The sequence below is a fragment of the Fukomys damarensis genome, unplaced genomic scaffold (genome assembly GCF_012274545.1).
Source record: "Fukomys damarensis isolate Sample0158 unplaced genomic scaffold, DMR_v1.0_HiC HiC_scaffold_36, whole genome shotgun sequence".
In the NCBI taxonomy this organism is placed as follows: Eukaryota; Metazoa; Chordata; class Mammalia; order Rodentia; family Bathyergidae; genus Fukomys; species Fukomys damarensis.
In genome coordinates this window covers 12,725,398-12,738,335 of record NW_022900948.1, presented here as the reverse complement: position 1 = coordinate 12,738,335, position 12,938 = coordinate 12,725,398, and the positions used below count along the sequence as shown (strand labels likewise).

Sequence of the window (12,938 nt, the reverse complement as noted above, 5' to 3'; positions counted from 1 at the left end):
TCCTTTTTTTTTTTTTTTTTTTTTTTTTTTTTGTACCAGGGATTGAACTCAGGACTCTGTGCTTGCTAGGCAGGTGGCAGAACCATTGAGCTAAATCCCCGGCCCTGTAAAGCTCCTTTTGAGCTTGAGCTGTTAGTATTTATTTCTGTGTTTGATGGTTTTTGTGCCTAGCATTCTTGTACCAGGAAATGCTCTTGCATTCAATAGATTTGAGGAAGGTAGAGCTAGTAATTCTGCTTCATTGTTTCCAGGATTGTTTGGTGGAATTTGGGGCTTCTTTGAACCCCAAGAGAAGTTATTTGGCTCACTTCATTCTCTTGGAAGATTAGCAGAACAAAACAAACAACTTGTATTTTTCTCTAGAGTGCCAGTCATGATGACTGTTACTATCTCAGGCTAGGTGTTGTATTGAGCATTTACTTTCTTTCACTTTTAATAGTAAACCTCTGAGCTAGAGACTACTATAATCCCCATTTTGCAGATGAAGACATCAAAGTCCAAAGAGTTGAACTAACTTGCCCAAGATTACATTTAATTAAGTAAGCATTGGCCAGGTTGTGATTCAAATTAATAGGTCTGACTACAGAGCTCTTGTTTGTAACTGTTGTTCTCTACAGTCTAAGACAACTTTGATTTCTTTGTTATTCAGCAACTGCTTCTGTTACATCTTCTACATTCTTAGGCCATAGTTTCTTGACCCTGAGGCCGGATCAGTTGGGGCCTAATAGCTAGGGGCGATAGTGCTCAAAATGCTAAGAACTCCCAGAGTGGGGAATGGAATAAAGCTGAAAATTATTCTTTGTGACCTTGGTCTGAGCTTTTTAGTGTAAGAATAGCTTTATGGCCAGGAATTGTTGTGCATGCCTGTGATCCCTAGTGTTCAGGAGTCTGAGGGTAGGATCAGTGCAAGTTGAGGCCAGCCTGGGCTACATAGTGAGTTCAAGGCCAACTTGAACTACATAGTAAGACCCTGTCTCAAGGCTATTCCTTTTTTTTTTAATCTACCCATGTTATCTTTCCTAAGTGTGAGTTTTAGAGACTGATACAGACCCTGGGGCTGGAGTATCTAGTATTGGGACTGACTTTATTTCCTCCTCCTAGTTCAAAAGGTGATGACTTATCAACAGCCATTCTCAAGCAGAAGAACCGCCCCAATCGGTTAATTGTTGATGAAGCCATCAATGAGGACAACAGTGTGGTGTCCTTGTCCCAGGTAAGCTGGGTCCACAGTCCAGTCTTACTGCATTGACTTGAGGAATTTCCCTGGGTGTCTTTTCTCATTTTTCTTGCAGTGATCACAGATAGAGCGGAATTTACTGGGAATCCTAATGTCAGGGCTGTTGCTTACCCCTTCTCCCCAGTGACCCAAAGGATTTAACCTTCTTTCCTTAGCCCAAGATGGATGAACTGCAGTTATTCCGAGGTGACACAGTGTTGCTGAAAGGAAAGAAGAGGCGGGAAGCTGTGTGCATTGTGCTTTCTGATGACACATGTTCTGATGAGAAGATTCGAATGAATAGAGTTGTTCGGAATAACCTTCGAGTACGCCTAGGGGATGTCATCAGGTGTGTGTGTGGGGTTCTTGGCCTCTCAGGGTTGGGAGGTCAGAGATAGCCTGTGCTTTAGGTTAATGTCCCCACCTTATAGCCAGGATGACCAGGAATATGTATTTGGCAGCTGTTGACATAAGAAGTTGTGAGAAGGCTCATGTTTCAGGGTTCACTGGCGCTTTGGGTTCTGCCTTCTGGTCCTCAAAATCCATCTCTGCACGGCCCTTTGACAAGTTGACATTTTGGACTTTACTGGTGCCTTTATTTTTTCCTACCAGAGGTATAATCCATCATACCCTAGACCAGTGGTGGTGAACCTATAACACGTGTGCTGCAGCTCACTGTTATTGAAAGTTTTAAAAGGTTTGCCATCACTGCCCTACACTCAACTTTAGTACTGCCCATTGAGGTATATCTGCCAAATAATAATGTCTTTACTAGTCCCTCTGTAGCAGTGGTGGTGAACCTATGGCATGCATCCCCAGTGGCTGGTTTATCATCATTGAAAACTTTGAAAAGGTTTGCCATCACTGCTCTATATTGTGTCCGATTAATGGGTTATGATGGGTCTGGAAAGAAGTAGGAATGTGAAATTGAATAGTTCGTTTAAGGAGCTGAGTGAATATAGGAGAGAGGCATGGTTAGAACCGGACCCAGATTAGTTCGAGTGTAAATGGTTTTGCTTGTTCCTGAATAACTGTAGGCAAGAGGCTTCCCCAAATACCAGTCATCTGGCCAGGATATCATCTCTGCTTCTGGTTCTTATTCATGGGGTCTTAAGGTTCATGTTGTTTCTTCCTGAGACTGCTTAGTCACTTTCTGAAGGTATTCTGACCATGTGGCTGAGATTATTTTATTTTTTTATATTTCTCTGACCTAATAACATTTGTCAGCCCAAGGCTTCTATTTGTGATACTGGGTCATAATATTGACTTGAAGGGTTCATCCTTGAGTATTGCTCATTAAAGACCCTAGTGTTAGGGCTGTACATGTTTTCTTTTTTTTCCTTTTTTTTTTTACAGTATTAGGGATTGAACCCAGGGCCTTTCTATTGAGCAACTCCTTGGCTCTTTTTTATTTCAAAACAGGATCTCCGAGTTGCCCAGGATGGGCTTGAACTTGCAATCCTCCTCTTTAGCCTCAGTGGTGGGGTTATAGGTGTGCACCACCTGCCCAGCTGTGGTACTCTCATAAGTTCTTAATTTTGGCTCAGTAATTAGGAATGTGCTGCCCTGTAGTCTGTTCTAGTGGCTTCTACTACTACCCTCCCCTGGATGTGTTCTAAGTTCTTCCTGGCTGTTCCTTTGCCCTACCATTCTTGAATTCCTTCCTTCCTTCACCTAAAGTCATCCCTGCCTTTTCTCTTATCACTCACCATCTGCTGTCTGTGCCAGGCTCTTTTGGATACCCAATGCTTGGGGCTCCAGTATGGTTGGTAATGTGGAATCTGCTTGTCATCCTCAGCATCCAGCCATGCCCTGATGTGAAGTACGGCAAACGTATACATGTGCTACCCATCGATGATACAGTAGAAGGCATCACTGGCAATCTCTTTGAGGTATACCTTAAGCCGTACTTCCTGGAAGCTTATCGACCCATCCGAAAAGGTGAGAGAGAATTCTAGAAATTGAACTTAAGGATGATTGTTTGGAGGAATACTTAGGAATAAAACTTGGAACATTTGCATCTGTCTCAGTGTCTGTCTCTGTCTTAGTGTCCATCTCTCTCTCTTCAAGTGTGTCTCTATGTCTCTTCCTCTCCCCCTCTCATGGGAATTGAAGCCAGGGCCTTCACACTGAGCTACATCCCCAGCCCATTTTTTATTTTGAGAGAGGGTCTTCCTAAGTTACACAGGTAGAGGCAATCTCAAATTTGAGGTTCTCCTGCCTCAGCTTCCCAAAGTACTGGGATTATAGGTGTGTGTTACCGTGCCTGGCTGATCTTTTTTTCATGTAGATGTTCACATGGGTGTGTCCTACAACATGTTCATGAGCCTTTGCCTTTCTGCTCCAGGAGAATGAGCTGTCCTTTTCTGTACCTAAAGGAGAAGGTGATCCATTTTGGCTGTGTTATAATTCAAAGTTCACAGTTCTGCCATGTCTGGTTATAGTGAAAGCTTGTACTACTTATATCCCAGAAGTTAAAAGTTGATGGCATATGAGATTCTGTTCACTGCACTCTTTTTTTTTTTAAATTCACTGCATTCTTGGAGTGGCAGAGGGATGCTTTAACTTTTTACCCTTAAGTGGTGCTCAGACAGTGTGGGGTAGGACTGGGTAGGATGATTTCCAGTGCTGTGGTCTCTTGAGGAATTCTCACTTGGTCTTTAGTTGACACCTCTAACCTGCTCATCTTGCTCTCATAGGAGACATTTTCCTTGTCCGGGGTGGGATGCGTGCTGTGGAGTTCAAAGTAGTGGAGACAGATCCCAGCCCTTATTGTATAGTTGCTCCAGACACAGTGATCCACTGTGAAGGGGAGCCTATCAAACGAGAGGTGAGTTTACTACCTGATCCCAGTACCTTATTATATTGTGGCTTATTGTGGCAGTCATGTATTAAGTATCAAGGCTGAGTGCTCTTTGGAACTAAGCCGAGAAATGGGAAGCCTCTCAGCTATTCATTCTGGGCCTAGGTGTTTCTTGGAATAATCTAATATCAGGAATTTTAGATTGAATATAAAAGATACAAGCGATTGAAATAATTTTTGAAGTATAGCTGATGATGTCATCCAGGACTCAGCCTATTCCCAGAGTTTCAGGCGTTTGGTTTTAGGGAGCCCTTTTCAATAAAGCTAAGGGTTATGTGAGAACAAAGTGTTATGCTAGAATTCTTTACCTTGGGGTTTTTATGGTGGTTCTTTGAGGCACGGTCCCTTAGGAAGAGCACCTCCTCTACTCATACAGCAGATTATCCATATCAGATAGTGATTTGTAAAATTCAGCTCTGCTGATAGAGTATTTATGCCTTCTTTCTTTGTCTCTTCCATACTCAGGACGAGGAAGAGTCCTTGAATGAAGTAGGCTATGATGACATTGGAGGCTGTAGGAAGCAGCTAGCTCAGATAAAGGAAATGGTGGAGCTGCCCTTGAGACATCCTGCACTCTTCAAGGCAATTGGTGTGAAGGTGAGCATCCTGGGCTCTATGGGAATGAGTCTAGGGTGATAATTAATGACTATACAGTGTCTAATTGTGGGACTTTTCATATATAGCTTGGGTTAGTGGGGCAGTAGTATATTCTTTGGGGTTATAAGACTAAATTTATTAGAGCTACTAACGTTCAGTGGCAGGTTAAGTGCTGTTTTGTACATCATATATGTATTATACACACACGTATATGTGTCAAGTGTGGTGACACATATTATAATTCCAGCTGTTTAGGAGGCTGAGGTGGGAAGAGGATTGGAAGCTTGAGACTAGCTGGGGCAATTTAGTGAGACCTTATGGTGCATACCTGTAATCCCAGCACTTGGGAGGCTGAGGCAAGAGGATCACCAAGAGTTTGAGGCTAACCTGAACTGCGTAGCAAGACCCCGTCTCAAAAAAAAAGGTGTTATAGTTTGCCCATTTTTCAAGAGCAATATCCAGTAGAAGTTAAGGAAATTTGTGAGTACTAAGGGTCTTGAGTCCAAAATATTTAAGAACTACTGTTCTAGAGTATAGCTTTGTGACTTTTTCTATATCATGGGACACATTGAGGATGAAATTACTACTTTGCCTAGGAAGCTTTATACAAGTAATTTCATCTTCTATGTGGACAGTTTCAATATCCTGCCTGTTGATGAGGCTATAGAATAGACAGCTTTAAAGAGGAAAATTTAGGATTGAGCATAAGGAAAAGCATTCTGATGTGGTAATCTTGAGTTGTGATTATTGGAGTGAGTGAGCTAGCTTCTGACAATGAAGAAAATAGGTGCTTTTTTGTGTGGTCTAGGATCAAACTCAGGGATGCTGTACCCCTCAGTAGCTCTTACTATCTTTTTGAGACAGGGTCTCTGTAAGTTACTAAGGACTCCAACTTGGCAGTCCTCCTGCCACAGCCTTTCAGATTGCTGGAATTACAGGTGTGTCCCACCAAGCCTGTGACCCTTTTTTCGTAAATGGTTAAGCTAGTATTTGGTCCTTGGTCCATATAGAAATTGAGCCTTTGAAAGAATTAGGATGTGTTATGTACAGGTACCAACTCCTCATGATGAATGTAATCATTATGTACTGTGCCCTTGGCATAATGGCTTCTTGCTTTGCCCTGTTCCCCGAATCTTGAAACTCCCTGATACTGGATTTTCTTGGGTTTTGTTTTTGGTACCAGGGATTGAACTTCGGACCTAGCAATTGTGAAGCATGCAGTGGTACCACTGAGCTAAATCCCTGGCCCGGGTGTTTTGAGACAGTCTCACTGTAGCCCAGGCCAGCCTTGAACTCATGGTGACCCTTCTTCCTCTGTCTCCCCATTGCTGGGATTACAGGTGTGCACCACTATGTCCTGCTTGGGTAGTTTTTCTGTGATAATTGTTGCCAAGTTTCTAGCAATTTGTTTTGAGACAGGGTCTTGTTATGTAGTTCAATCTAGCCTTGAACTCACTATGTTAGCCCATGCTGGCCTTGAACTCTCAGCCATTCTCCTGCCTCAGACTCCCAGGTGCTAGAATTATATTTGTTAGTAACAAGAGTGACTATAGTCTGAAGTAAACTGTCTAATTAGCATTTACTGCCAAGGGCTTTTTTTCCTTTTCAAGATAAGGTCTTGCTGAGAAGTCCAGGGCTGGCCTTGCAGTGATCCTCTAGCCTCAGCCTTCCTCCTGGTGCTGGGATTTATGGGCATTAGCTTCAATACCTGGTTCAAGGGCTCATTTGTTTTCTTTTTGGCTGGGAGAGGGAGTAATAGTACTGGGAATTGAACCCCAAGGTCTTCACACTGAGCTACATTCCTAGCCTTTTATTACTTTTTATCTTGAAACAGGGTCTTTTTAAGCCTTCCCCTTCCAGAGTACTGGGATTACAGATGTGGTCCATCATGCCCAGCTTCAAGGGCTCGTTCTTTTTGTTTTGTTTTAGTTTTGGTTTTTTAATTTAATTTTATTTTCTTTTTGAGACAGGGTCGCACAATGTAGTTCAGACTGCTCTGGAACTCACTGTGTAGCCCCAGGCTGGTTTTGAACTCACAGTGATCCTCCTGCCTCAGCCTCCCGAGTGCTGGGATTACAGGCGTTCGCCACCATGCCTGGCTGGTTTTGGTTATTTTTGAGATCGGGTCTTGCTCTATAGCCCTTGCTGTGTAGGCCAGCTCGGGCTCTTGAACTTGCTGTGATCCTTTTGCCAAGCTTCCTGAGTGCTAAGATTTCTGGCATGGGCCAGCATGCCCAGCTATGGGCTCATTTTTAATTGTGTCAGGGTTTTATCCTGATTCTTGCCCTCTAGAGCTCTAGTTAAGCTATTTTATGGGCCCAGCATGCTTACACTGCACTACTCTGTTACTCACTAGTCAGGCTATTTTAGAATGGGTGAGGTTGGGGAAAAGTGGGAATGTGAATCTAATCATACTCTATTGGTGTCAGCCTCCTCGAGGAATCCTACTCTATGGGCCTCCTGGAACAGGGAAGACCCTGATTGCCCGAGCTGTGGCAAATGAGACTGGAGCATTCTTCTTCTTGATCAATGGTAAGACACTTGGTTCATCTTGTGTCTGAGCAGCTCACAGGCTCATCCATTTGCACCCATATCCTTGAACATACTTTAGCAAACTTCTGGTGGGTACATTACAGACAGATAAGCAACAAGGGAAAGATATTTTACAATAATACTCCTTGTCCTTTCCGCCTTGAGAAAAATTATGGATGGGCTAGAGGCATTTAGGGGAACACACTGAAATGAGAAAAGGTACATGCTTAATTATTAGAAAAGATTTAAGGAAGGAAGATGGGCTGAGATCCCTTGACTTTCTGAGAATAATACTTAGCTGGTAGAGGTCTAATTGAGTATGCTGCCTCCTACTTTGGACAGAGGTCACAGAGCATCTGCTTTCTTCACATTTTCAACTTTGCTATGAGAAAAGTACACTGAGTCCTTTGGCATCATTCCAGCCCACTCTGTTGACTGTCCTAGGATAATGCCTAGTAGAGGCTGTGAGAAGATGGGCAGATTTTACCCAGTCCTGTCTCTGGCCTAGGCAAACAAGATAATTTATTCTTTTGGGATTGGGAAAGAGTATAGCTTTGTCACTGTTTCTTTTCTGTATCCTTTTAGGTCCTGAGATCATGAGCAAGTTGGCTGGTGAGTCAGAGAGCAACCTTCGTAAAGCCTTTGAGGAGGCTGAAAAGAATGCACCTGCTATCATCTTCATTGATGAGCTGGATGCCATTGCTCCCAAAAGAGAGAAAGTAGGAATTTATCTGAGGGGATACTGGGGGAAAGTTGAAAGGTCCTAGCTTCATTTCTTACCAGACATCTTGTCTTGACAGACTCATGGAGAGGTAGAGCGGCGTATTGTATCACAGTTGTTGACGCTCATGGATGGCCTAAAGCAGAGAGCACATGTAATAGTGATGGCTGCAACCAACAGACCCAACAGCATTGACCCAGCCCTACGACGATTTGGTAAGGACCTCAGATTTCTTTCAACCCTGTTCTTGTATATAGGGTTTTATTGCATTGATCTTACATCTGTCCTACATCTAACTCTCCTAATCTTATTTCTTAAAGCTCTTTATGATAGGGCCCTGGGGTCATTTTCACTTGACCTATATTCTCTAGAGTGTCTAGTTAACCTGTTTTGTCTGAGATCATGGAGTTTCCTGGGTCATAAGATTTTTAGTGCTAGACTAGGAGAATACTGGGGTGGGATGGTCACATTAGGCCCATCTTTTCTTCCTTTTGGACCGGAAACAAATCCTGACAATGTTCATACACTGTCTCACAGGTCGCTTTGACAGGGAAGTAGATATTGGAATCCCTGATGCTACAGGACGGTTGGAAATTCTCCAGATCCATACCAAGAACATGAAGCTGGCAGATGATGTGGACCTGGAGCAGGTGGAGTGGTGATGAGAACTGACCAGGAGTTAGAATAACTCTCTTTATAGGAAGTGGGAGAGAACTGGCTGGTGACTTAGCTTAAGATAGATTGGTTTTGATACCATAGCTGGGAAAACAAAGTGATTTGAAGCTGAATTTAGGAAATTTGCTTGTGTTGTGTCTCAGTTAAATATGATAGAGTAAACCAAATTGTTTGGGCATCTTTATTTCTTGGCCCAAAGTCTATATTTGAGTACTTATATCTCAGCCAGTGAGGGGTCTGCTGTTCACTGTATCCAAAGAAATGGGAGGAGCCAGAGATAGGATTCAGCCGGGCGTGGTGGTGCATGCCTGTAATCCCAGTATTCAGGAGTCTGAGACAGGAAGATCACTGTGAGTTCGAGACCAGCCTGGACTGCATAGTGAGTTCCAGGTCCGTCACAATACATAGTGAGACCCTGTCTCAAAAAATAAAAAGTAAATAACATAGTAAGACCTGTCCCCCCTCAAAACAAAAACGAAAACAAAAACAAACCAGAGATAGGATTCAGGGGAAAGGGTCATAATTCTATTGTCCCTGAGCTTTCTAAGGTAACTGAGCCTTTTTGTTGTTTTTGTTTTGCAGTACTGAGGATTGAACCCATTGTCATCACACTAAGATACATCCTTGGCCCCTTTTAACAAATTTTTGAGACAGGGACTCATTAAATTGCCCAGGTTGTAAGGGCTGGGGATTTAGCTCAGTGGTACAGGGAAAAATAAAATTAAAACTAAAAATAATAAATTGCCCAGGTTAAAGTCAAAGTAACAATTCTGCCTCAGCCTTCGAGAGTGTTGGGATTGTAGTTGTGCACCACTACACCTAGCTTAGTTGGTCTAAGAAATAGGATTGTCAGTAGATCTTCTCTCTGCAGGTAGCCAATGAAACTCATGGGCATGTGGGTGCTGACTTAGCAGCCCTTTGTTCAGAGGCTGCTCTGCAGGCCATCCGCAAGAAGATGGATCTTATTGACCTAGAAGATGAGACCATTGATGCTGAGGTCATGAACTCTCTGGCAGTTACTATGGATGACTTCCGGGTAAGGACCGGCCCTATGCCAAGTACACAAACATATACATACATTTTGACCCCCTTCCATGTACATCTCATCAGAGTTTTTCTGATCTTTTTAGTGGGCCTTGAGCCAGAGCAACCCATCAGCACTGCGGGAAACTGTGGTAGAAGTGCCACAAGTAACCTGGGAAGACATTGGGGGCCTGGAGGATGTCAAACGTGAGCTTCAGGAGCTAGTCCAGGTAGGATAACTTGGTATGAGGTTGAGTCACTGCCTCATTATAATTGACCTGGATGGTTTCAAAGTATGAGCACGTTTACTACAAGAGTTACAAGAGCACAGCTTAGAAGCCTGCTATTCTTCAGTTAGAGACATTAAAACTATTCCAAAAGAGCTTTGTGGAGGGTGGTGCTTCTATTTGTTGTTAGATTTCCTTTAAAATATGGAACTAGCCTTGAATCTTTTCTTTTTCTTCTAGTATCCTGTGGAGCATCCAGACAAATTCCTCAAGTTTGGCATGACACCATCCAAGGGAGTTCTGTTTTATGGACCTCCTGGTTGTGGGAAAACCTTGCTGGCTAAAGCCATTGCTAATGAATGTCAGGCCAACTTCATTTCCATCAAGGGTCCAGAGCTGCTTACTATGTGGTTTGGGGAGTCTGAGGCCAATGTCAGGGAAATCTTTGACAAGGTGAGCTATACGAGGCTAGATTATCTATTCACTTGCTTGTGGGCAGGGTAGAATAGAGGCTGTTTCTTTAAGAAAGTCAAAACCCTCTTATTGTTGGCCCCTCAGCGGAGCCATTGAGGGGTACTTTGTTTTCCTTCTGAGATCTGAGGCGTCCAGTTATGTTAGTGTTTGATTAATCTGTTCCTCACACAGGCCCGCCAAGCTGCCCCTTGTGTGCTCTTCTTTGATGAGCTAGATTCAATTGCCAAGGCCCGTGGTGGTAATATTGGAGATGGTGGTGGGGCTGCTGACCGAGTTATCAACCAGATCCTGACAGAAATGGATGGCATGTCCACAAAAAAGAATGTGTTCATCATTGGAGCTACCAACCGGCCTGACATCATTGATCCTGCCATCCTAAGACCTGGCCGCCTTGATCAGCTCATCTACATCCCACTTCCCGATGAGAAGTCCCGAGTTGCCATCCTCAAGGCAAACCTGCGCAAGTCCCCAGTTGCCAAGGCAGGTGCATTGTTAACAAGAACATTGTGGAGAACCAAAAAGTTCCTAAAAAGATTAGATAGATTCTGCTGGGGATTTCTGGGGTTAGGGCTGGTCTTAACAGGAAGCTGGAACATTTGAGGATGTTAGGACAATCTAGAACCAGAAATAAAATGGAGGTAGAAGATGGGGAGGACTGATATTGGGGTAGTCCAAAGATTAGTGTGTCCCAGGGGAGGAAAGGCTAAAGGGAGCTAGCTCTGTTGCTTCTTTTTAGGATGTGGATTTGGAGTTCCTGGCTAAAATGACTAATGGCTTCTCTGGAGCTGACCTGACGGAGATATGCCAACGTGCTTGTAAGCTGGCCATCCGTGAATCCATCGAGAGTGAGATAAGGCGAGAACGTGAGAGGCAGACAAATCCATCAGCTATGGTGAGTCTGCATGCTTTCCTCAAATGTGCTAATTGTGGGGAGCCAGGGACTCTACCATGCTCTGGAGTTGAGTACAAGATTCTTAGATCATATGACTGAGGACATACTGAGTAGGGTGTCAAAGAGAAACAGTTCTGAGGTAAACCTATTTAGTCTGGAATAAGGCTGAGAAGAAGTGGGCAGGCTAAGTGTAGAGTATATTGAGTTCTTTAAGGAAATCAGAATATGATTATGTATATAAGAAAACAAAACAGTTTCAAATCTGGAATCCATGTATCATTCCCTGGAAGTAGACGAAGGGGTCAGGAGACCTCCCAAAATTTATGTAAGTGTGTAGATGTAAGCTCTGCAAAGGTTTGTTGTCTTACCACCTCACTTGTTTACCACTGTATTTTGGCTCCATGTTTAGGACTTAGTGAATGAAGAAATAATTAAATGGAGTTTTGTTTGTTTGTTTGTTTTTGGTACTGGGGATCAAACTCAGAACTTTGTGCTTGCAAGGCAGGCAGCGGCACCACTGAGCTAAATCCCTGGCCCTAAGAAATACTTAAATGAATGAATGGCTTGTTTTATCTCTTGAAGGGAGTCTTCTTCAGTAAAATCTTTAAAATTATTGGTATACTGATGCTAGGAAGCACACTTATAAGTCGCAGGAATTGGGATGGCTTCTCAGTGAAAGAGATGAGGTTTTGAGCTGGGCTGTAAAGAGAGTGGAGTTTGGATAAAGGGATAAGCAGTTCAAATGATTTGTTCTGGTAGGATTGTAAGAAGTGGGAAAACCTGGGTGGGTTCAAAAAAGTGTAGAGTATTTATGTTACTGGGAGGAAGGCTGTTGGATATAATCCAGGTGTGGTCACCATTGACATTTTCTTCTTAAATTTTAGGTTTATTGAAGAATAGTAGCCATACAGTAATACATATACCCTTTTAGGGGTCGGTGTGCTTCCCCCCACCCCCCTCTCTGTACCGGGGATCAAACTTAGGACCTTGTGCTTGTGAGGCAGGCATGGCACTACTTAGCTAAATCCCTGGCCCAGAAATTTCTATTATCTTGACCATGTTCTCTGGCCACTTTAGTCAGCATCTTTTTCTAGGCTTTTGGTAACCACTGATGTGATTTCTGTTCCTACATTTTTGTCTTTTTCTGAATGCATTGTTTGTTTGTTTGTTTTGAAACAAGGTCTCACTGTGTAGTTCAGGCTGGCCTCAGAATGCAGCAATCCCCACCTGGCAGATTGTTAAATTTTTAAGAACATTAACTCCAGGAAGTTTGGCCTGTTGACTTACTGAGGTTGGATTGGAGGGACAGGTGACCAATAGATTACTGTTGTCATGGGAAGTTGAGAAGATACTGGTTAGAGGCCAGGCTGAGCCTTAATAATCCTGGTGGTCTGTTCCTAACTTTGTAGGAAGTAGAAGAGGATGATCCAGTGCCAGAGATTCGCAGAGATCACTTTGAAGAAGCCATGCGCTTTGCCCGCCGTTCTGTCAGTGACAATGACATTCGGAAATATGAAATGTTTGCCCAGACGCTTCAGCAGAGTCGAGGCTTTGGCAGCTTCAGGTAACTTGGTTGGGGGCAGTGGGCATTTCCTAAGTTGTCTTGGAGGTCTGCACTAAAAGTGGTGAGAGAGTCCTAAGGAGACTAGAGGGTGGTTATGAAAATCTTACATAGGCCTTATTCTAATATCCCCTCCCACTTTTTTTTTTTTTTTTTT

At 43.3% G+C, this 12,938-nt stretch overlaps 1 protein-coding gene across 1 annotated transcript in view; it reads left to right on the top strand.

The window, feature by feature from the left end:
• The window catches only part of Vcp (valosin containing protein), a 15,963-nt gene that overhangs the window by 2,559 nt on the left and 466 nt on the right, over positions 1-12,938 (top strand). Inside the window, exons 2-16 of the mRNA XM_033759074.1 lie at positions 1,102-1,213; positions 1,393-1,565; positions 3,015-3,157; positions 3,916-4,046; positions 4,545-4,676; positions 7,106-7,208; positions 7,794-7,927; positions 8,009-8,144; positions 8,467-8,579; positions 9,476-9,640; positions 9,735-9,857; positions 10,095-10,307; positions 10,500-10,808; positions 11,065-11,220; positions 12,630-12,784. Coding sequence (XP_033614965.1) covers positions 1,399-1,565; positions 3,015-3,157; positions 3,916-4,046; positions 4,545-4,676; positions 7,106-7,208; positions 7,794-7,927; positions 8,009-8,144; positions 8,467-8,579; positions 9,476-9,640; positions 9,735-9,857; positions 10,095-10,307; positions 10,500-10,808; positions 11,065-11,220; positions 12,630-12,784 — 2,180 coding nt within the window. The 5' untranslated portion in view covers positions 1,102-1,213; positions 1,393-1,398. The remainder of the gene's footprint in view (positions 1-1,101; positions 1,214-1,392; positions 1,566-3,014; positions 3,158-3,915; positions 4,047-4,544; positions 4,677-7,105; positions 7,209-7,793; positions 7,928-8,008; positions 8,145-8,466; positions 8,580-9,475; positions 9,641-9,734; positions 9,858-10,094; positions 10,308-10,499; positions 10,809-11,064; positions 11,221-12,629; positions 12,785-12,938) is intronic.